At 43.1% G+C, this 24,650-nt stretch overlaps 2 protein-coding genes across 6 annotated transcripts in view; one reads left to right on the top strand and one right to left on the bottom strand.

Annotated features, from left to right (window-relative positions):
• gdpd5b (glycerophosphodiester phosphodiesterase domain containing 5b) overlaps nt 1-15,956 on the top strand; it is a 117,883-nt gene extending 101,927 nt beyond the window's left edge. For 3 of the 5 annotated variants that reach the window (XM_080731270.1, XM_080731269.1, XM_080731272.1), the window contains exons 10-16: nt 4,201-4,351; nt 6,128-6,349; nt 6,741-6,898; nt 7,507-7,654; nt 8,964-9,046; nt 12,725-12,837; nt 14,617-15,956. In XM_080731270.1, coding sequence (XP_080587396.1) covers nt 4,201-4,351; nt 6,128-6,349; nt 6,741-6,898; nt 7,507-7,654; nt 8,964-9,046; nt 12,725-12,837; nt 14,617-14,702 — 961 coding nt within the window. In that variant the 3' untranslated portion in view covers nt 14,703-15,956. Of the gene's footprint in view, nt 1-4,200; nt 4,352-6,127; nt 6,350-6,740; nt 6,899-7,506; nt 7,655-8,963; nt 9,047-12,724; nt 14,496-14,616 lie in introns of those variants that run through there. The other 2 variants (XR_013962243.1, XM_080731271.1) reach the window with 2 other exon arrangements.
• Nucleotides 15,957-16,478: 522 nt separating this feature from the next.
• On the bottom strand, nt 16,479-22,276 carry hspa13 (heat shock protein 70 family, member 13). The gene is made up of 5 exons (XM_080731396.1): nt 22,146-22,276; nt 20,741-21,081; nt 19,808-20,021; nt 19,328-19,495; nt 16,479-19,050 (listed from the first exon to the last, which is right to left on the bottom strand). The coding sequence occupies exons 1-5, from the start codon at nt 22,168-22,170 to the stop codon at nt 18,470-18,472; spliced, it is 1,329 nt and encodes a 442-aa protein (XP_080587522.1). The 5' UTR covers nt 22,171-22,276; the 3' UTR covers nt 16,479-18,469.
• Between the last annotated feature and the right edge of the window lie 2,374 nt (nt 22,277-24,650).

The raw sequence follows: 24,650 nt of genomic DNA, 5'->3' as shown, positions 1-24,650 counted from the left end.
TCTGCATGGGCACACTTTTCATGTCCCAAGAATCCATGGGCACACCAACATAATACAGGGGTGTAAATATCGTCACTGTCGGGAAGAAACCTTGTATCTCCAAGTTTCAAATTTGTATGTTTCTTAGCAAAGTAAAGCCCTGCTTCATCATACAAGGCTGTCGCACAACATTAGTGAAAACAGCAGATCTACAAGCACGTGCTTGTAGATCGGCTGAGGACTATGGTTGTACTATGGTAGAGGACTATGGTTGTTCTGAACTGTGGCTGCAGCTCTATGGATGTGAACCAGGCTGCTACGATTAAAACGGCAACCATGCTCAGACAGCTTTCCCTGGTGAAATCACACAGGAATACAAAATGTTTTAAATAAAGCAGGAGACTCCACAGCTCTAACATAATGGCAGACAACAAGATGAGCACGGAGAGACACTCAGCCAGACAGAGAGGAAGTGGGGCGTGTGCGTGTGCGTGTGTGTGTGTGTGTGTGTCGATGCAGGATGCGAGAGTGGATTGGGGGTGGGGTATGCTTAAGCGAGTGGTCTGGAGTGTGTTTGTGTGTGCGGAGGTGGGGGAGGGAGGGGTGGCTGGTTTATTGTAGATTAGAGAGTCCATGAACTGCTGTTTAGAGTTTATATTGCATGTGGTGTGTTTGTGTATTATTTTCAAGACCCTTTAACATCCTACTAAAGGTTAAGTCTTTCTTCTTGTGTGTGTGTGTGTGTGTGTGTGTGTGTGTGTGTGTGTGTGTGTGTGTGTGTGTGTGTGTGTGTGTGTGTGTGTGTGTGTGTGTGTGTGTGTGTGTGTGTGTGTGTGTGTGTGTGTGTGTGTGTGTGGACAGGGAATTACTACTTTGTGGGGACCTCATGTCCCCACAAAGATAGTACAATCCTTGCACAATACCTTGTGGGTACTTATTAATAGGTCCCCACAAGGTGTTTAGGGGTTAGGTTAAGGGTTAGGGTTAAAATGAATGAATGTCCCCACAAAGATAGTAGACTATGTGTAATGTCCCCACAAAGTAGCAATTGCAAACCTGTGTGTGTGTGTGTGTGTGTGTGTGTGTGTGTGTGTGTGTGTGTGTGTGTGTGTGTGTGTGTGTGTGTGTGTGTGTGTGTGTGTGTGTGTGTGTGTGTGTGTGTGTGTGTGTGTGTGTGTGTGTGTGTGTGTGTGTGTGTGTGTGGCGCACGTTTGTGTGTGTGGCTCTATGCACTGGGTGTATGTGGGCAGCATGTTTTGTATACATGGGTGTGGCTCTTGCTGTGTGCATTTTCTTTTACACTTGTTCCCCACGTCACCTTAACACAGATGAATAACATAAGTGCGTGTGCGTGCGTGCGTGTGTGTGTGCGTGCGCGACTGCGCGTGCGTGCGCGACTGCGCGTGCGTGCGTGCGTGCGTGTGCTCATACTGTTCATGCATCCTGTAAACAGAGATGAATGAAGGTTATGAAGGGCTGCTGACAGGTGGGCTCCAGTCTCCTCACTGAGCTGAATAATTAGACCTGATGACAAACAGAGACACACACACACACACACACACACACACACACACACACACATTAGCACAACCACACGTAATTTGTCTGCATATAATGAATGTCGCCAATATTTCATTTGAATATACAGTAGTTAAGAAATGTTGAATGATTCTCTACTCATATGACGCTTGTCTCCCAAAACAGAAATGCAATCTGGAAATGAGCTCGTGATTTTTACATCATCAATTATCATAAACAGTGAGCTGTATTGTTAACGCACACGCACACACATTATTAAATCATTGTTCTTCAGCTTTGAATTTGACTAGCAAATGCAGGTCACGACAGATGTTTTGTTGTTTTTCCATGGATATTGAACTTAGGTAAACTAAATATATCATTTGCTAGTCAAATATCAAAGAGGAACATTTTTCCAAGACACTCGCTCTCATCCTCTGCTCTTCTGGTCCCACAGAGTCTAGCACCAAACAGAGCTCCTGTCTCTGCCCATCTGTTATGACATGAATACTCAGAAATAATCTGTGTCAATTCAACTGCGATAACGTACAAATATAAGCTGCTGTGTAATGGAGGTGGAAACAACCCACTAGTTCAGAGCCTTTGAATATATTTGTTTGAGCTGCCCAGCAGGGGTGTACAAGTAGATCTGCTATTTTTGATGTTTCTATGTCAGTGGTGCTCAAACGTTTTCTTGGGAAGGACCCCCAAATTGATATGTATTTGGCCACGGACCCCCATCTCAAAATATTTAGTTCCAGGGACCCCCCAGAAGCAAAATTTGAGTTACAAATGTTCCCTTAGAAAATACATATATTCAAAGATTTGCACACTTTCACAACTTTTCAAAAATAGCTAAACTATAAAATAATTCCAGGCCCCTCCCTCCACCTTGGGCCCTAGTAACTCAGTCCCACTTTCCCCCCCTTGTGACGCCCCTTGTGCCCAGTGAGAGTGTGCGTCAGTCTACCTTGCATATCGATCAAGAATAACCATTCTCACCTCTTACCAATGCTTACAAAAGCTGCTGATTATCAACAGCGTGAATTAACGTAGGAAGGACCCTGGCTGGATGCATATCCAATTGTCCCTTCGGGCGGCCCAGCGTCTAGTCGGCGACCTGGCCAACTCGGAACAATGTAAATAGGGAATGAATGCCCCGCCCTTTAATGCAAACCCCATTATACCTGTTTTCATAGGACCCGTTTTGACCATCTGTCTGCCTGTGTACATTTATGCCAAACCTCATTATACCTGTTGTCATAGGACCCGTTTTGAACATCTGTTTGCCTGTGTCCATTTATGCCCATATATGGAGATATCTGTATCTGTCTGTCTGCAATCCATTTTATGCCCATATATGGGGGCATTCATTTTATGCCCATATATGGAGAACGCGCGTGCCCGTGGGACGAACACCCATATATGGAGATCTTTGACCATCTGTTTGCCTCTGTCCATTTATGTCCATATATGGAGATATCTGTATCTGTCTGTCTGCAATCCATTTTATGCCCATATATGGGGGCATTCATTTTATGCCCATATATGCCCATATATGGAGAACGCGCGTGCCCGTGGGACGAACGCCCATATATGGAGAACGCGCGTGCCCGTGGGACGAACGGTTCTCGAGATACGCGGATTACATATACATACACACTCACAGAGATTTTTTGTTGACTCATGTGGCGTACGTGAGTCAGAGCTTTCGCCGATTTCCTCAATCAACCCCGCATAAGGAGATTCCGAACGTTTCGCGCCGGTTCGGGAAAACCGCGCGTCGGGTCGGGTCGAGACCCGGCACTGCACTCCGTGCCGCGGCGGGGAACGCGCGTGCCGAATCTGAAGCCGGTGGGACGAACGGTTCTCGAGATACGCGGATTACATACACGCAGACACGCAGAGACTTCTCGCATTTATAGATAGATATGACGACACTAAAGTGTGAATGTAAAATGAATAGAATAACATTCGATATATGTATTTGTGGGTTAATAAATAGGCCTACATAATGTACATATTTAATGAGGTTAATTCAGTCGGCGATCACTCGCGTGCGCGTCAATGTGCGAGCGTGTGCATGTGCTTGTGACGTAGAGCTCCACTCCACTTAATCATTTGTAGCCGATCCCGAGAATACTCGTGAAAAATACTCGAGTATTTAGAGTGCCGATCCCGAGTATACTCGCGAAAAGTACTGTATATGGAGTAACGCCGGTTCTCCTACCCTGTAGTCCGGCGGAAGGTCCTGGCACGATCTGCCTCGCCGATTCATCATCATCACGGATCCACGTGCACAAAATAGTAATCCCATAACATGGAGGCCGACGGGGAATCGCATCTTTAATGTCCATTTTCTCCAAACAACACTTTTAAAGCCAAAGGATGGCATTAGATTCTCGCTAATAAAACACATGTTGAAAAGCAACGATCCGCCATTACACAACCGCATGTTGATGACGATCGCTTCCGGTGAATGACGTCATGACGTCAAACCAGAAGTGTTTACGCAATGGACTTCTGGCCTTCAAAATAAGACAATGGATGCATATGGGAGCCTGCGGGCGGCACGCTGGACATTTAACCCGTTCATGTCTGGAGCACTAAATGGGTTAAGATCCACATTACAACACTGAATATATTTGGTTATCTTTTTGCAAATGGATTGTCATTTAACTCATTAAATCCTCTGGTGTCTAGCCTGGACGGAGTGCCTTTCCTGATGCGGGACCGCACCCTGCAGAGGACCACAGACGTACAGAAGGTTTTCCCTGACAGACAGATGGACGACGCCTCACTCTTCAACTGGACAGAGTTACAGAGCCTCAACACAGGACAGTGGTTCCTCAAGGTACTACCACGTTTGGCAAAATGTGTCACCTCACCCTCCTCGATACATTTACATACAATACAAAGGTCAGCTGACTCTTTGGAGATAACTCTTGTTGTATTAAAATGTGTTTTTAATATGGAGAGACTCAGTCAACACAGCCATTTCCAATGTGATTTATTTTCTGGGTAACCTCCAAATTGATTCTGGACCAATGCCTGTTTTCATCTGTGGTGTATTTACGATTTGCCTTTGTAGAACAGATCATCAGCGAAATGCCTGAATGCTAAAATATGTGCGGAGTTCATCAAATAGGGATTGATTGGCCTGTTGCGTGTCTGCCTGTTACACACTGTTATGCACATAAAGCAGTATACATTTAGAACATTTTGATTTTGTTTCAGTCATATGTGAAATGTTTTAGTTGACTAAATATCATTCGATTTTAGTCGACTAAATTGACAGTTGGTTTGGTTGAATATGACATTTCAGATTTAGTTCAAGAGTAATGCTTTGATTTACACTCATTCAGCATGTCAATCAGCAGTGTTGAATTAGTCTTGGGTCGGTCGCCCCCCCACCGTCCCATATCTTTTCTGAGCAGGGGTCTTGCCTCTCACGCAAACGGACATGCATTGATCCCAAAACCCACATTTTCACACCTCGCCAACGCTTTAGTGTCACAACAGGGTGTTTTAACAAAGAAACAAGCCTATATGCATATCAATAGACCTGTATAGTAGGTGTTAAGCGACGTGCGTGGGACGTCTCTAGATAAGCGACCCCCCAAACATTGAATCACCAATGCACCACTGTCAATCTGTCCTTTACTGTACAAACTAAGCTACTCTGGGTCATTCACTTCTCTGATCAGTAACAGGTCAGAGGTGGTTTATTTACCTTGCAATGGATTTCAAGTTTAGCATAAACACACCAGCTTGCTTGCCTGATTAAATAACTTTAGGTTGTGTGCTTACCTGACTTGTCTTAGTTCTACTGGATCTCTTCTCCACTAGTCCCTAGACCCTAAAATATTTGTCTAGTTTTTATTTGTTGACAAAATTGTCGATACGTGTAGTCATAGTTTAGCTTAGTCTTTATTTCGTTTTTTTTTATCAGTGAACAAAGGTACACTTTTGCCATATAATTAACTGCATTGAAGCAGGACCCTACAGACAGTACCTTACACAAGACATAATCTATCACTCAAAAACATCCCACACACAGGCACCTTTCACTAAACCCGGCTGTGTATGTACTGTGTGTCCCGGGTGGATGGGTAAAACTTTGTGCTTAGCCAGCACAACAGAAGTCCCTGATTGGCCAAATTGACGCGTCGGTTTAACTGAAAGACTGCTTCATTTGTGTTGTTCACGGTTTGGCTCCCAGTATTGCTGGTTGCCATTGGATTGTATAGCTAATGGCTAGAGGCATTATGTTCACAGGCTGTCTGTCTATGTACCTCCGTCCCAACCCTGTGATATCTCAGGAACACATTGAAGGAATGTTGCACAAGCGTACACTTGATTAGCATGAACTGATTAGAAGTAGATGGTGAAAGGTTAAGATCACTGTGACCTCACAAAACCCATTCATTACATTCCTTCAGTCTGGACCGGCGACTGGTCGGCGGAAGACTACAACCAACCGCAATGTGGTATTTCTAGTTATTGTTATTATCGATAATACTAATTAACCAGGGATATTATGAGAAATACATGGCAGTGCTCTGTCCCATCCCTGTAGTCTTGAGGGGAAAAACAAACAAAAAACACTTTGCCTCTCCCCCTTCTTCAGGATGACCCCTTCTGGACAGTCCACACCTTCAATGCACGGGAGCGACATCTGGTGGCCAACCAGACGGTGTGCAGCCTGGAGCAGCTGCTGAAGCTAGCCTCCCACCGCAACCACAGCGTGGTGTTCAGACTCAGGAGACCCCCACCAGAGCACCCCTGCCACTACAGCTGGATAAATGACACGCTGGAGGTGGTACGGCGGGCCAGTGCACCTCAGGGCCTGGTGAGTCAGTAAGGAACTCAAGTCATTATGCCCTGAAAGAAAGATACAATGTAGTGGCATAGTGGACTCCTGCTCAAACAAACTCTGCAAGCTGTTCATTTGTCACATATGCAAGGGACTTGCATATGTGATAAATAGGTGTGTGTACTGTAATATTGGTATGATCCCTGTGTATCCTCAACACTGTTGCTACTTGATAGCATATGATTACCTACAGCATCTCTGTGCCTTGCATCTTGGAATTGGATACATTGAACTGCAGTTATGTAGGGCAAAGCACTTTAATCCAGTCTGGTTTTAGATCGTTTTAGCCGCAAGCAAATCATTTCAGCAATTGAGTGATGTGCTTGTGTGCATCTCTGTGTGTGTGTGTGTGTGTGTGTATTTGCAGGTGATGTGGACTCCAGACGAGGACAGGGCCCTGGTAAGACAGGTGGCTCCCGCTCTGGTCCAGACATCGTTGGAGAAGCACAGTCCTCAGACACTCCATCAACAGGGCATCAGCAGACTGCTGCTACGATACAACCAGGCCAGCGCACAGGACATCAGGTAGGATATAGAAAAGATCAACTTGTATAACCACTAGCACAGCACACAGGACATCAGGTAGGAGATGGAAAACATCAACATAGAGAGAGAGAGAGACCAGCACAACAGACTCAGCTAGGCACAGAGGACAGGCTGCACACAAGCATACTGCGTGTGTAAATAGACAGATTAGGGACATGTACACATACATGCGTACATACAAGCCCCTTGTCCACTGCGAGGCGGAACCCGGTTTCAGACAAAGTTCTGGGAACCTTTTTTTAGGTCTTGCTCTTGATTTAGTACTAAACCTGAGTTTTGGGAACCTATGGGTGGGGCCAGCAGCGCTGTTGCTCTTTTTTGGGACCTTCCCGGCCCCGGGTTAGTTTTGGTTATATGGAAACCTAAGCAGAACTTGGTCCCGGAACTTCACAGGTTCTTGAAAGTTCTTGGTTTCTGGAAAGTTCTGGTTCTAGTTCTGGTTCGGCCCTGTAGTGGAAAGGGGGCTCTATACGCACACACACACACAGAGTAATTCATAGCGAGGCCCATCTTGTCGGACTCTCTGACCCTGCTGTATGTTTATTTTTATTTGTGTATATTTTGGTCCTTGTGTTGTTCCCATGCAGAGAGTTCTCCCGGAGCAACCTCAGCGTCACTCTGTACACGGTCAACGAGCCCTGGCTCTTCTCTGTGCTGTGGTGCAGCGGGGTGTCCGCCGTGTCCTCTGAGGCCCCGCACATGCTCAAGAAGGTGCTCGCACCTGTCTGGCTCATGGTAAGAACATGGGACATAATATAGTGTTCACCACTCAAAAACCCCCGTAGTCTTCAGAGAACTGGACTTGAGTTACAACTGTACTTAGAACGCTTTTTCCATGCCCTCCGAATATGTGAGCAGGCCGCGTTTTTTCAATAACCTTTTTCTTTTCTTTTTTTTTTAATCATTTTCACGGTCTGCTCACGTATTAGGAGGGCGTCAGAAGTCAACAGAAAAAAGGACGGGTGTTTTCATTGAATCTATCATGGTTAAAATGTAGTTACAATGTTTGTATAGGAAGGTGGCATGTCTGATAAAATGAATATCAAATATCTAAATACTGAATCAAGCAACTCAAAAACTGTCCTGGGTATTCCCAAAAGCCTGATTTGAAAGTGAAATAAGTGTCTTAAGTGTTGTGCGACACGCGTCGGATGTTTTAGAAAAATACGAAGGAAAATAATAAAGGCTTGGGTTGAAAAGAACAGGGCTGATGGAAACAGTTACAGTCTGTAGTGGTCTGGACAACATAGTTTATTGTGTAGCCTGTTTAAGGCTTCATGCCCTTTTGCTACAGAAAGAGGTAATTGCATGTGGGGCAGACCTACTTGTCAACTAATGGATGTCTTACCCAACACCAGGGTCTAAATCCTTTGGTGGAAGAATAGAAAGACAGCCTCCCAACCACAGCAGATGTGCTACTTGTTAACATACTCTTAATATAACATAACATACTACCACATAATACATACAGATTGCTTAAAATATTGAAATAAGAATGAATCCTGGATAGTAGCTTCAAAATGGATTTAGCTAAACTGTAACAGCTGCTTTTACATGTTCCATGTCCCTGACTCATCAGTTTGATGATGCCATCTTGGCTGTGTGTCCTTAGTGACATACTGCTAAGCTGCAGGACACTGTGTGTGCCAGCAAGTTAGGGGCCAGCACCCCTAACGTGGTTCAACCAGAGTGCAGGTTGGCACGGCGTCTGCCATCCTGGCTGTTGGTGTCGGCACAGCACCAAGTCACTGTAGCCACCAAACCTACCTGTGCCATTATCACATTTTGTGTTTGGTGCCCGTAAACTCAAGCCACAGCTTTATATATTTGCATGAAGAAATCGTTCAGCTAGATTTTGTGCATACATACGGACAGTTTGCCCATGGGCCCTGTCATAATCGTGTGTGTGTGTGTGTGTGTGTGTGTGTGTGTGTGTGTGTGTGTGTGTGTGTGTGTGTGTGTGTGTGTGTGTGTGTGTGTGTGTGTGTGTGTGTGTGTGTGTGTGTGTGTGTGTGTGTGTGTGTGTGTGTGTGTGTGTTTCCAGAAACCAGATGAATACTGCCTGATTTGGGTATCTGCAGACCTCATCTCCTTCGCTGTAGTCATAGGAATATTCGTTTTCCAGAAGTAAGTGTGTGTTTTCAGTGGGGTGGGCACATACTGTTGTGAGGGACAGTTTATTGGAAGACAAGTATTTTCTCATGACAAAAACTAACACTTGCTCCTGTTCTCTTTGTGCTGGCCTGTACCTGGTTGTATTTTCTCTTTGTTGCTCCAGTTGTCCCTCATATAGACACTATGTGAAGGACATATAGTCACACATTGGCTATTACTGCCTAGGACACTGTATGGTACAATATGTTCTTGGCATCCTACAACCATTGCAGTTGGGAGGGTGGGTGAGTGTGGCCCTGTGCAAACCTGACGTGGGAGGCCCTGCACATTCATGCACACGCATGAATCACAGTCACACGCACATACAGTAGCTATTCTAGTTCTACTGCAATAATGGATTGAGGGAAAGTCACTTCTGCTTGCCTTCTTGGCTGCAAACTTGGCAATACAATCCTTGTAATTCAGCTCAGTAAATTCCATTTAAATTTATGGAGGTGCTCACATGCTTTTAAATTAGAAAGGTTTCCCTTGCTTGATGCCACTGTTACTGGCATAGGACCTCGTGGTTAGAGACGTGTTCTTTCAATTAGTTTGAAAAAATCTAACAAAAAAAAAAAAAACAATGTTTTTGAATTGCTTCTTTTGGAAGTACAGTATTCTCAATTGTTTACAAAATTATGCAGACATTCTCTCTTTTTCCTCCTTTTAAACTATTTTGCTTTTCTCAGCCCCCGACTCATGTTTATTAAATCATGCTCTTGTGTAGCTGACATTGTTTTCCCTTCTCACACTCGCAGTAAGCAGCGAGATGGAGCACCCATTATGTATCTACGCAGTATTGAAATTGAAAGAAACCAGAAGCTAGATTTTTTTGCATTTGACAGTTATGACTTTTTCATTCATTCATTACTTTTTTTTTTTTTTTTTACATTTCTGATAATAATTCGGGGGAGTCAGGAGCAAGTCAAGATTCAAAAAGCATAGAAAATAGCTGATTAAAAGCAACCAACACGCATCGCGATGTGATGTGTTGTGAGATTGTAGATCGTAATTTTTTACGAAACATATTGGATGACAAAGACTAAAACTAAGGACATTTTCTCTATGATTTTAGTTTGTTTTGTAAACACACAATACCAGTTTAAGTTACTTAACCTTTTTTTGTAAAGCCTCATTTCCATTATAACCCTGTTCCCTTCACACTATGACTTGCTGTTACTTTGATTACACTCCTGTATATAGTACAGCCTTGATTACCCCCTCATGTACTCAGTTCCATGTATGTCCAAATGGCACATTTAACACATGACTCTGCGTAGAGAAGCCAGGAATGATTGTATTTCTAATGACTCCTCTCAACTCACTGAACGACTGGAAAGAACACACTGTTATATTGTCACGGCCGGGTACTGTTGTTATTTCATTAAGCTATCAAGTTGCTGTTTTCTTGTCTCCTGGTCCCCCCCAAGCTAGCCCTGCATGCAAATATCTACGTAATTATTACCAGATGCCTAATAGGGCAAAGGTCGCAATTGGATATGAGTCGATGTATTAACACATATGGTGCCAACCCCGAGTTTCCCGAGTTTGTATTGGTACCACCGCTGTGCCAACCCCGAGTTTCCCGAGTTTGGGCCGTTTTTGAAGAAAAACATTTTTTTTTTCAAAAATGTTTTTTGGACCTCCAGAAATGTGTTAGGCATGATCGCGATCGCGAAATTGCATGTTTAACCCCCATACCAACCCATTCTTTCAAACATGGCAGCCATGTTTGTTTACATCTGAAGAAAACATAATGGCTGATAAATCATGAATGCCTGAACGGATTTCCAAGCGAATTTTTTTGTTTGAAAGCTGTGAACAGTGGGCACACACGTGGTGCATCATCTAGGCATGGGCGTGCACGATCCGTGCACTATAAATTACATGGAAGTCTATGGAGACCATGGCATCGCGGGACATTGAAGAGAAAAAATCATAGCAACATAAGTGTTAACATCTCCTGCACACACCTCCGATGTGTATTTGTCTTTGTCAGGTTTAATTGATTCAATACTTCATTAACAAGTTTGTTAACAGTACAGGTAGTACAGCCAAAGGTTATGCTAAAAGGATAACACAATCCAGTTGTCTATCACTGCTGCTAAAGAGACAGACATCTCTGGGACGGAGAGAGGCCAGTAACGGACCCTTCTCAGCAGAGGGTTGTGGGTTTTTGCTCTTTCTTAGTCAAACTGCTGCTGCCGGCTTCTCAACTGACCTCTCTTGTTGTCTCCCACCTTCTTTTTGTCCTTTTTTCCTCCTCCTCCTATTTTTGATTGTTTATGTTTCCCGTCTCTTTCGTCGTCCCTCTCTCCTCTGCCTGATGTGCATGCTCTTCTCCTCCTCTGCTGCATTCTGGCATCTTCTCTCAGCTTTCACATGATCAGGTAACTGGGTCGTTCTCCACTGACCCACTGTCTTCTCTCCTTTCAGCCATTCTCCATTGCTTTGCCTTTTCTTTGACTTTACTCTGGTCATCTCTTTTGCACTCTGTTGTTGAATATCTTTCAACTCTGATGTTCTTCTTCACTCTCTCCCTGTCCTTGGTTCTCTTTTCATTCTTGTTCACTCTGGTTTTTCTCTCTCTCACTCCTTCTCTCACTCGTTCTGTCTCTAGTTGTCGTTCTCGTTGTCACACTCTCTTTTCTCACTTTTGTATAGTAATCTCTATCACTTTGACCATATATTATATTTCCTTTGACCACCTGCCTAATGCAATCATCTTTCAGTCTGTCTGTCATCCATCCCCTTTTCATACCACCTGTATCATTGTAATGCACTGCTGCCACTTCTCCCTTTGCCCCCTAGAGGGCATAGTATGAGCACTATCAAGCATACTGTCATGATACAGCCAAGTCTCTCTATTCCAGTTGGCTGAAATCAATTGCTTTCCACCCACACAGCACAAACAATGACCGTGGCTCAGCCATTGAGCCATTTTAAGGATGTGATTAATTGTCCATTTAATTTAACAAACAACCAAAACTCTCAAATGATTTGTGGAAATGCCTCCAACAGGGGAAGTGCGCCAAGAGTGGCAATTATTGATTTGGCCTAAAGCCCTGTTTTTTTTGTTTTGTTTTTTTGCAGTTTGCAGCATTTCTCAGTGCCTCTCTGCATTAGTCATGGCACAGTCTGACTAACGCGTCTCAGTTAATGTAATTGAAATCAATGATGTTTTTTTATTGAGGCAACAATGCTGCTTACTGGCAAGAAGTACCTGTCACTATACTGTTGGGAAGCCCTACAGGAAGAAATATTTCAAGAAGTCAGGCAGCGATCTGTTGGGCTTATTATGAACAGTAATTTATTGATTAGGATGCCTTCACAGTTGTATGGCATGAAGAAGTACTTTTGAGTACTTCATGTAGGCTACTGCAATTTCTGATTTCCACAATTTCTGATTGTTGTACTGTGATAATTAGTTTAAAGTAAAAAAGTTAAATTTTACATCCAAACATTCAATGCTGTCAATTAAGAAATGGCGAGCGGCTTAATAGTTAGTGAGACCATCCTTTTAACAATACATCGTAGGTATAGGACCATATGATAGCCGTACAGGCCAATGAGAGCAGAGGCAGCAGTACTTCCTGGTGTACCGGGTGTGTCTGGGGGGACCTCTGACCTTTGCGTGTGTGATCTCTGCAGGTTTAGGTCAAGTGGCATGCGCAGCTACAATCCGGAACAGATCATGCTGAGTGCTGCCGTCAGGAGGTCCAGCCGAGAAGTCAATATCATGAAAGAGAAACTCATCTTTTCCGGTAAGGAAACCCCCCAGTACAGAAGGGTAGGTGGGCCTACACTGTGAAATCCATAGTTTTAATTCAACTCTGGGAGTTAAATTAGAACTGAGGATTCTATAGTGTATATGTGTCCCTCTCCAGTATGTATATAATATAGGGATATTAAATTGTTGCTATCCGGCAGAAACCTTGTGTATGTCCAAAACTGTTACTTTTAAGAAAATGGAAAAAGGTGTTCCTGTGGAGTTTCAAAGTAGTTATTATTTAGTTACAAGCTCTTGTTAATACCTTTCATTGGTTAAACATTTATAAAAACAAATAGACACAGTTGAACTCTTTACACCTGGCGTCCCTATTTTGGGCATGTACTATATAAAGTAGTTGAAAGATCCAGACATTTTCACAAATAGCAAATACATCTACCTCAACAAGCTCACAAAACATCACGTTGTGATGCATTGTGAGGCATTTGTGATGTCATTCGACAAACTAGAGTTTAGGTAAATAAAGAAATACATAGAGATACAAGGTCTCTCCCCAACAGCAATGATATGTGTCCCTCTCATTACCTATGTACTTTATGTTTGTATTAGCCATCTTGTGTGGTCTTGTGTTTCATTGTGTATGGAGAAATAGCAGTTACCAATAATTCTAAGCCTTCGTTTTAACTGTAACACTATTTCAAAAGTGATCCTCTAACTCTGATTGACAGCAGCATTGTGCTAATGCAGCAAACCACACCCGTTTTGGCATTCCAAAGTCACGTTAAACCTTAATGATGAGAATTATTTGGAAGGGCTATTTCTAACAGGTCTGGTTTGCGTTCAGTTGGGCGCCTGCACTTGAATGGCTCGGTCATTCTCACCCCTCCTCTTCTTCACCTGTATTTGTAGAACCACAGCAACGAGCACCCAGACTGCCGGTTGGATAGACTTTTGAACTTTGAAACTATCGGCTCCCAGCTAGCGCCCAGCTAGCGAAACAGCCCTTTCCAAGCATGCGTCTTGAGTGTTTGTGAATATCCTCCTCCTCCTCCTCCTCGTCCTCCTCCTCACTAAGGTCACCCCCAGTAGGAGCCATCCTGTGTATGTGACGTACATCGCCTCCTGTTCATCCCACCATCTCTCCATTCTCCTCCAGCGGGTGACTCGTCCTTGGTTCCGTTGTCCCATTCCATCCCTCGTTACCCGCCACTTTTCTGGTCCAACCTGCCCTGCTCCCCTCCATCTATTCATCCATCCACCTATCCATCCACCCAACCAACCAACCATCCATCCATCCATCATTCCATCCATCCCTCCTGCCCTATCCCACCTCTCCCTCCCATTCAGCCCGTCACTGGAGACCCTGTGTAAGGGAAGTTACTGTATAAAACACCCTGTTATGTCCCGACAGTCTTTGTGCTGAGGGGGTCAAAGGTGAGTTTACAGGCCATGGCCATAGTGTCTCTTTTGTTTTTTGGCCAAACGTTCTATGCCTTTCTATCTAGAATCTACTGTAACTGCCTGAACTACTAATGTAGTTTATTCATTCGTGAATCTTAAGTGTTTTGAAAGTCTTTGGTCTCAGTGTTTTTTTTTTTTTCTTCTTTCCATTACTCATAATATACTTGAAAGAGTCTTACAGGAAAAGGTGTGACAGGACATTTCATGTACAGTGTGCTGGTGTGGTTTGAAATGCAGTGATAAATGATTTTCCAAGAGTGCCATGGTTATGTTGCTTATTACATACTTGATAAAAGAGCATGCCACATATCAGTGACTTTCTTTTTCTTTCTTGTCCTGTGGCGCCCTCCAGAGGTGAGCAATGGTGTGGGCAGCCCCGAGGAGCTGTACACGGAGAATGGCTATGACTACTACACCAACCAAGGCATCAGCCAATGACTTTGACCAACTCAGCGTATACCCTGTGTGAATCTACTGTAAGACACTCGACCAGCATGCTGAAAATGTAAAAGATTAAAGTTGAAAAGGGGGTGCATTATGTTCAGATTCTTTATTTTTTGTTTTTGTCAACCTATCATCCATATAGTGTGAAGTGTGTTATCTTCTCTCCCACTGCTTATGAACAAGAGCCTGCTGTATTGTTACCGCCCAGTTGCTTTTTTGTATATTCTGTAAATACCTTTTTGCTTGATACACACACACACACACACACACACACACACACACACATTGATAAAATATGGGACTACAAGCACTTTTTATTCATGAAAATGATTAGCCAAATCTGTGGTCTCCTTTCCCTTATCTAAATGTTCAGGATTTACCTGCTAAAAGCCTCATTCTGCTTGCGTTGCTTTTTTTTCAAGCTTGTTTTCTAAAAGCGGTCACTTTATTTTCAAGCACTGTTGTTGACTCTCTTATCAGTAGATGGAAACTGTAATTAAAAAGATAATTACTAGGGTTTTGGCATGGACACGTACCTGATATTGCTCCTGCCTTCCTCTGGCACTCCAGTGTGCTGTGGTTAATACTACTTTAATATTTATATTTAAATGTGAAAAAGAAAAAAAAAACATACAAACAAGCTGTTTACAGAGGCTCTGCCTTCTTCTGAGTGAAACATTTCCAAGATGTAAGATAATTATTTTTTAATATACATTAAATAAATTATGTTCCCTCCTATTCTTTTGGATCTCTGCATGTAACTTAAGTGATCATATCGAGTGATTGTGAGCTGTGCTCCGGGGGCAACCTCAAACTACCATGAAAATGTATGACCTTTGGTTCTTTTCTTTTTTTTTTAAAGGATGTGTACAGTGTATTGTGAATACCCTGATAGGGTTATTTTAAGTTGTGTGTTACTGTACATAAAAGGTAATATAATGTGCAAGAATATTGAGAGCCAGCTATGAACTACATTTGAATAATGTGACCACGATGCATAATAATAATATAGCAATAGTCTTGACATTACAGAAGTCGAGTTATTTCAGTACCTTGCTTTACAACTTCTGAATTATTACTGAACTTTTAGTATTGTGTTGAGAGACAAAATGCGTCTTGTTGATTGACAAATGTAAATGAATGCTAATAGATTGATGATGCTGGGAAGCTTTTAATGTGAAAATAAGGCGATAAGCTGTTGAAGGGAAGCTACATGTACTACAACGGGCTGCACAGGGTCATGGAATGGATTGCCTTTTGTGTTCATATTCTTTATTTAGGTATTATTGTGCCTCAGAATGAAACATTAAAGATCCGTCTGATACATCTGATGTTTTGTGTTTGACTTGAGTCTGAATGTTATACTCCGTTATTAACTATTGAAGCACTCTTAGGGGTGTGTGTTAAGAAGTCTTCCCTATTGACCACTTGTCCTACATTGGCGTTTAATTAAAAAACGGGGGAAAAAACTCCTACAGCCACATTTGATTAACACGCAAGCAAATCAACCTGTCTTCTGGAGAGTGCTTTGCTCATGCACTTGGTACAATGTGTAACAGTGAATCCACAGTCATTGTGTACTTATGTTATGAGCTCAATAGGAGGGCACCTACAGAAAACCTTAGATCTAGAGTAAAGACTTGACATTGACGATCGATAAAATTGATTTATCGTCAGAACATATGTACAGTATCATACTATGCAAACACAAATGGAATGAGGAATTACATTTTAATATCTTGAAAGCAAGTCATGTTCAACTTCCTGGTTTGTTGACACTGACAGTAAGTGAAATTTGCACTATAAAAATAGATCCTAATTTAACATGGGCTGCAGCTTAAGACAAAGACCTTAATGTGAGATTACCTCAGTATTCAAGGCACACAGCATAGCCTAACATTTACTTCAATGTGTGGTTGGGTCTGAACTTGAAATATACACAACAAACTAACAAAAAGACATACAAAATCGAAAATTAAGAAAAATACTTCTGAATAGTAGCTAACAAAGGCGAATGTATAGCAGTTTGGAACATTTTGTAAATGTATGATTTATACATTGTCCTCTTGATGTCAACATGAACAGGAAAGGAAGAACGTCACCAGTTACCTGAAATTGTTAAATTCCAGGCACACGTAATACCACCTGCCAAAGGACCTTGATGTGACTATTTTCTCTACAACATTCACCACCAGGTAACAGGCAAGTAAATTCTTTGGTCCTTTTTTGGCACGGTATTAGGTTTGGCCAACTTATCAAAAGCACACATTAAAACACTTACTGTGTTTATTCAACAGTATGTAACTATAACACCTCATTTTCCAGGTCCATTTGAGTCAACTTTACACTGAGAACTTTACACTACACACCTGCAAATGGAAATACTTAAGTAATGGAAAAATAAACATGCGTTATTGCACAAGAATGTTACTTTACGTCTTCAAAGTGCAAATCTATAGGTGTCTCTTATTTCTTACGACAGGCCAGCTGCAGTCCACAATCTAAACTGAGATCTTAGCACAAACTAATTTAGATACTGATGAGGTACAGTAAGCAATGTGCTGTTTAAAGTGGGATGAGTTTCTTTGTAAAGTTTAACAATAGTTAAAAACTCCTATGCCTTAATTTGTTTTAAATATCGGAATTGCTACTGTACATGTACTGAAGGCATCGCTACAGCATGTCTTATCTTGATTCTGAGCAGAGGAACTAGATGTTAATGGTTAACTTCCTGTAAATTTGTAAAATGTCATTGCAATATTGAATATTGCTCTTCCGGTGTTTTAATTTTTCCTGCTCAATTCATTGGCTAAGAAGACCCTCTTTCATCCGAATAGCTCACAATGAAACTAACATCACCTATTCTGAGGTGTACCTGGGAAGCAAACATAGCACTACCGTACATACATACATAATCAAAGCTTCTACAGGCCAGTGTTGGAAACACTTCTTGCCACCCACAGTTCACTATAGTAGACTATACTTAAAAACAATATAGCAGCAGTCTGAAAAGGCACAAGCACATTGTGTGTCTGTCAACCTCTGGTAGAAAGATGTTAACAAATAGAATACAGACATTCAGTAAGGCACATACATACACAGACACACAATTCTTGGAAATAAATAAATAAATAGCAGAACATGTACAAGCGGGTCACAGTCCTTACAATAAGATAATAACGGTTGTTCCCTGAATTGAACACCATTGCAAATTTGACATTACCAACCACAGCAAGACCGCCATCATTCAGTTGTCATCGTATCGTGTGATGGCATTAGATATTTTCTTTTAGTGTGGCTTCTCTTCTTCATACTGATCCATTATTACATGTTTATGCTGAATTTATATGCTACAACAATTAATCTGTCACCTCACAAAATTTAAACCAAAATTGGGCACACTACCCACTTTTGGATATTATCTTGCACAATTCAAACCATTATTGGTCAAAAAATGAAAACATTACTCTCCATTGGGACACAACAGAAATAATGTTATTTTTTTGTATCGCTTGATTCGCTTCTGACTTTAGTCAATGACTAAATTGAAGAGATTAGATTTGACAGTTAGCAAAACCGTATGCCAAGCCTGTCTCCAGTGGATGTCTGGAGTCAATTGACTCCAGTGTGTTAAAAAATATGCATCTTGCTCAAGTTGCACGTTTTATTAACCTTAAAATAAGCACATGTTATAGAAGCAAGATGCAGTCAAGTCAGTGAGATTTATGTCAAGTCTATGGTATCTATCGCTCCGATAGATATCAATTCAAGTTTGTTTTGCGCAGGTGCCTATTGGGGATTTCTATGGCACTGACTTGTAAAGGCCAGGAACCTCCCATAATGCCAGCCTGGATGGCCACCCCTGTAACCACAGCCATGTCTGGGTCCACGGACGTGTTGGGCTCCTTCCCAAAGTACTCACTGATGAGCCTCCTGATCCGCGGTATCCTTGTTGACCCACCGACCAGAACGATTTCATCCACCTCCTCCTTCCCCAAGCGGCCCTCCATTAAAACGGTTTCAATAGGGGCCAGAATCTTCTGGAAAAGGTCTTTATTGAGCTCCTCGAACAGGTCGCGAGTAATTTCCGTTTGAAAGACTGTTGTCTCCGGAACAGAGCCTTGGGGTGCTCCACTGCTCTCGGTGGGATACAAATGTAGAGGCACCCGAATGTTGACACTTGTTTTAAGGGTAAGGTTGAGTTTAGCTGCTTCCATGGTCTTCCGGAGGCGATGGATATCCTCTTTGAGAACGGGCACAACACCAAATTCTTGTCGAACTCGCTCCATGGCGTACTGAAGTAACCTTTGACTGAAGTCTTGACCACCTAACTTGTTGTTACCTAGGACAGACACAAGCCAATCAAGGTGTGATTAGTCAGTTATCTTATATAATGGTCAAACTTAGAAATTATACTCAAAACCGAATTTACAAGCTATCCTGTTATATCATGAATAAACCGAATTTCAACCAGAATGCTAATAACCTCAGCAAAGAATGGGAAGGATTTGTGAGCCTTGATCAAACTAAGCCATGAAAAGTAAGGTCCATTTATAACAGGTGAGGTAATCCTACAATTTGTTTACCCCATAAACTCCTTGAAAAGTGAGAAGACCCACCTGCCATGGCCCTGGTGAGGAACATGCCTCCCTGTTTGTTGAGCAGAGATACGTCCGTAGTTCCTCCTCCCAGGTCTACCACCAGCACATTGAACACATCCACTTTGTGGAGGCCATAGGCCATTGCAGCTGCAGTGGGCTCATTGATAACACGCAGGATCTCCAAGCCTGGTGGTGGGTGAAAAACAATTATCAAAGCAAAACATTAGTATTAGTATGCAAACAATAAAAAATGTATGCTTCCTACGAGTGGAGATTACAATACATCCTTAGTCATACATTAATTAATTTGATAAATTCACCATCACCAACTTGATACATTTGCAATTATTTCTTAATAATTAAGATAATTTCTTAATACATAGGCCCTCCGGGGCCTAGGTCTTCACAATTCATTGAAAATAACCCAGAATCGTGATTTATGTTCAGTGTCACTTAATCATTATCAACAATCTCCATTATTAACATGGAATTACTGACCAGCGAGATTGGCAGCCCTGATAGTGTAGTTCCTTTGTCGCTCATCAAACTCTGCCGGGACCGAGATAACTGCCCTCTGGATGGGTACACCCAGCTGTCTCTCTGCCATTTTCTTCATTCTCAACAGCAGCCTGGAGCCAATGAACTCTGGGCTCACTGTGAAGGTACTGTTGGTGGAGATCACAAACTCAGCACTGCCATTGTTGTTTATCACCTGAGAGAGAAAGGAAAACCGAAGGTAGAGAGAGATACGATTAGAGAAAGAGAAGACAAAGAGGATAAGAGAATAAAAGGGAGGCTGCAGGCACAGGCTAGTCAGTTGGATGTGGCACATACACAAGTAACATATACTGTAACTGAGGGAGAGTTACGGGGCCTTGCAGCGATCAAGGTATAACACGAAGAGAACTCTTAGCCTGTTGGTTTTGTTGGTGTCCCTAATTGTTTATTTTTCATTATCGTATTTCTCAGTCTCAACGTCTATTATTTTTGTATTGGCCAAAGCAATTTTAATATTGGTGATGGATGATTTTTGGAGGAGTTGGGCGAAATAAAACGCCCAAAATGGCATCGCTGACTGTTCTTGGAGCCTGGGCCGCTCGGGCAACTTCACAATCTGTGTATCGGTTTCAGCGATGTTTGCTTAATACATTCATTAACTAGCAAGATCAGTGCCAGGGACAGATCTTGATGTAATGGAACTTTAGCTGAACCAATGAACTAACTGCTGCAAAGATATGACAACTGACCAATAATGCTTATCACCCTATTGATCCTTTTATCACCTCATCCAGGGGAAATTAAGGCTGGGTGGGTTAGGGTATATGTGATATTATTGGTTACAGGTTTAAGTGACTGTCATAAGTAGACAGACATATGCATTGGTTTATTTATGTAAATCTTGTCAGCACTAGTATATCCGAGAGGACGTACCTTGAATGGGTACCGGACACTCTCCTCCTCGAGAACCCTGGGTTCAAATATCTTCCCTATGAACCTCTTGGCATCATAGATGGTGTTTTGATGGTTGCTGTCTGCGAGGTCCTGGGCTTCGTGACCGGCCAGCACCTCGCTGGCGGTGAAGGAAACGGTGCTGGGGATGCTCTTCCTGCCCTCTTCGTCTCCTATCACCTCCACCTCCCCGGTTCCCGGATGGAACACGCCGACAGAACAGAAAGTAGTGCCCAGATCCAGGCCTATCACTTTGGGTGTCGGAGGAGGCAAGTACTGCTGGCCCAGATATCCAGCCAGGAACAGAGCCAGGATGACCGAACCTGTGGCGCGTGGCAAGAAAGAGGGGAAAGGCTAAGTAATTGGATATCTTTGATTGATTGATTGAAGACTTTATTAGAAGGTTGCATAGGAAAAGGTACAGTTTCTGACGGTACAGTTCTCTGGTACAAGGTCAACTAAATGGAGATCTATCCTAGTAAGCTTTTCGGTAAGCTTATTTACACGAGAACCCTTTATGTATCTCATAACATTGAATGACAGACGGATAGAACACAGTACTATGAAAAAAGAAACGGTGTTCCATCCATCCATGTTCTATGTGCGTATAATTGTTGCGACTGTAGGTCGCAGTTTAGTATGTGAACGTCACAGCTTGTCCGTATCTCTGTCTATAACGCCTGACATTGTGGTTCCCCTGACACATCACTGTCTGTGACATCACTGTGATGTCAGGGGAACCACTAACAGAAAAGGTTTGCCGCTCTGACATCACGCTCTGGCTTCACTATGATGTCACACTAACAGAATCCCTTTTATGCCCATACATGGAGATCCCTGATGTCATCAATATTAAGCACATATCTAACAGGACTTCATATGGGAATGCCCATATATGGAGGCCACATCGGCCACATACCACACTAACAGAATCCCTATGGCCAAGAGAGCCCATATCTGTGTGGCTGGTTCTACAGACAGGGATCTCCATGTATGGGCATAAAAGGGATTGTATGTATGATGTCAGATGTCATAGGACTTTCACACAACGAATAACTCAGCATATTTCTCTCCATACAGTACATGGATATCCATATATGGGTTACTGGCCCGATATACATCACTGGCTAGATGGCCAAGACATGTCGCCCTGAGGCGTCTTACTAGTAGGATCTATTATTTAAATACGTATATGCAAGAAACAAAGCTTGATAGTTGTAAAGGAAAAGGCGGACATGACTTGTGACATCTGTCAGGACCATGCCCAATACATACACGACCTGTGATGATCAAACCAAAGTGTAAACCTACCTCTATGATTGTACCATTTAGCGTTAGCCATTAGCTTAGTTAATGTAATATCAACTGCATCTGTCCTCTTACTTACCAATCATTGACACTTCTCCAGACATGATCGGACACTGTCGTAAACGTTCGGCCTAATACAATAAGCGTGTAACAGGAACACAGAGGCAGCTCGGAATGATGATGAACGATGGCACGTCAGGTTGGTTGGTTAGATTCTCAGATTCTCAGGAAATCAACGGGCTACACGTCAACATTGTCTTGCTAACTGGTGTTTGTGGGTAATGTAGTTCGATAGAGGCGTCACCACGATTTAGGTCTCACGCCGTCCACTAAATAAACACTACATTTCCCACAAGGCGTACAAGTACCGACGTTCTTCTGACGGTGACGCACATAGAATTCAGAGATGAGTTTGCTTTGTGTCTGTGTTTGTTTTTGTATCGGCATTTATGATGCAATATACTTTATGGCTGTGGCACGAGGATTTAAAGCATTATTTTCAAGTCAAATAAAGAGTGCTAATTATTATTTAATTATCATATCCCTTTATACGCTCATAACAAGGCACTTGTTTGCAATAATGGAAATGATAAAAGTGCTCTAGCACCACCTTGAGGTGGTTGAATGTTTCGCTGCTAGAAGGTTTATTCAAACAGAAGTTGAACAGTTGCAGTAGCCTACTTATTCTTATAGTTTAATGCATAAAACACACAAGTGAATAAACATTAATAAATAAACGGAAATAAGTAAATAGAAATCTCTGGCTGATGTGTTCTCCAGATTAGAAGCAGGCCTACGTCTGTCTTTCAATGTTATATGAGATAGGCCTACTTAAAGTGTGGTTCCTGTGGAAATAAGCCTCGGCTTTCTAGGATCTTTTAGTTGACCTTGTACCAGTGATTTGTACTGTCATGAAACTGTACTTTTTTCTATTGCAAACTTCTAATAAATTCTTCAATCAATCAATCAAATACCTAGGCCTACAGGCTACTGTATGTGGGCTAAATATTTCCAGAGCCACCCAGCCTAAGTACCAGTAAGGCCGCGATCACATATTAAGAACATTTGCTCTTTGCATGATGCGTGCTCTTTTAAAGTTGGATCAAAGACTCTTCCAAAAAAGAATAAATTTCCTACAATACTTTGCGGGAAGTGGGCAGTTCCGCTAGAGGAGGAAGCGGATATGGATTTTGGCCATGTAGTTCTTTTGGAGTTTCGGGTGAAGGCAGAGTACCTGCTGCTTTTTGGTGGATCCATCCATTTTTGGTGGATCCATCCACAAAATGGATCTACAAGCTCACAACGTGAGGAGTTCGACCTATGGGGCAGTCTCCGTCCGTCCGTCCGTCCGTCCGTCCGAGCGTCCGTCCGAGCGTCCGTCCGTCCGTCCAAGCGTCCAAGCGTCCGTCCGTCCGTCCGAGCGTCCGTCCGTCCACTAACTGGTGTTTGTGGGTAATGTAGTTCGATAGAGGCGTCACCACGATTTAGGTCTCACGCAGTCCACTAAATAAACACTACATTTCCCACAAGGCGTACAAGTACCGACGTTCTTCTGACGGTGACGCACATAGAATTCAGAGATGAGTTTGCTTTGTGTCTGTGTTTGTTTGTTTTTGTATCGGCATTTATGATGCAATATACTTTATGGCTGTGGCACGAGGATTTAAAGCATTATTTACAAGTCAAATAAAGAGTGCTAATTATTATTTAATTATCATTATCCCTTTATAAGCTCATAACAAGGCACTTGTTTGCAATAATGGAAATGATAAAAGTGCTCTAGCACCACCTTGAGGTGGTTGAATGTTTCGCTGCTAGAAGGTTGGCAGTTGAACCCTGCCCTTCTGTCTCATCAAGGTTCCTCCGGTGCACCTTGTCTGCCCCCAGCTGCTCGCCTACAACTTGCTCTGTGCTTGCACTAAGCAAGTCCTTTGTTGCTGGATGCATGCTTAGTGCAACCAAGATGCAACCTTGCTTCTTCAAACCATGTGACGAGAGACAGCCGCTGATTGGACAGTCCGTGTCCGGAGGGAGCAAGCGGACACGGACGGGGACTGAGCGGAAGCTGATGTGTGAGGACGGGCTGTGAGTGTGAGCGGGAGCTGATGTGTGAGGACGGGCTGTGAGTGTGAGCGGGAGCTGATGTGTGAGGATGGACGGACGATATCTCGGTTGGACGGACGGACGCTCGCTCACTCGACGGACGGACGGACGGACGGACGGATGCTCGCTCACTCGGCTGACGGACGGACGGACGGACAGACGGTCCTGTCATTAGGTCAAACACCCTTTGGATCGACCACTAAAACCTCACCCTCACCCTAACCCTAAGCCTCACCCTAACCCTCACCCTCACCCTAACCCTAACCCTAACCCTCACCCTAACCCTAACCTCCTTAACCTGACGACGCTTTTCGACCCAATGGGAGTTCGACCTATGGGGCAGTCTCCGTCCGTCCGTCCGTCCGTCCGTCCGTCCGTCCGTCCGTCCGTCCGTCCGTCCGTCCGTCCGTCCGTCCGAGCGTCCGTCCGTCCGTCCGAGCGTCCGTCCGTCCGTCCGAGCGTCCGTCCGTCCGTCCGAGCG

Source organism: Nannobrachium achirus, assembly GCF_963921795.1.
Source record: "Nannobrachium achirus genome assembly, chromosome: 8".
In the NCBI taxonomy this organism is placed as follows: Eukaryota; Metazoa; Chordata; class Actinopteri; order Myctophiformes; family Myctophidae; genus Nannobrachium; species Nannobrachium achirus.
The sequence above is the reverse complement of the archived record's forward strand: the minus strand, read 5'-3'. Positions and strand labels throughout refer to the sequence as shown.

What these genes read in the sequence shown, in the direction of transcription:
- hspa13 (XM_080731396.1), bottom strand. Translation starts at nt 22,170, where the DNA reads ATGTCTGGAGAAGTGTCAATGATTG. An exon ending in TGGAGAAGTGTCAATGATTG is followed by an intron (nt 21,082 to 22,145) that starts GTAAGTAAGAGG and finishes CACGCGCCACAG; the next exon opens with GTTCGGTCATCCTGGCTCTG. An exon ending in GTGTCCGGTACCCATTCAAG is followed by an intron (nt 20,022 to 20,740) that starts GTACGTCCTCTC and finishes TTTCTCTCTCAG; the next exon opens with GTGATAAACAACAATGGCAG.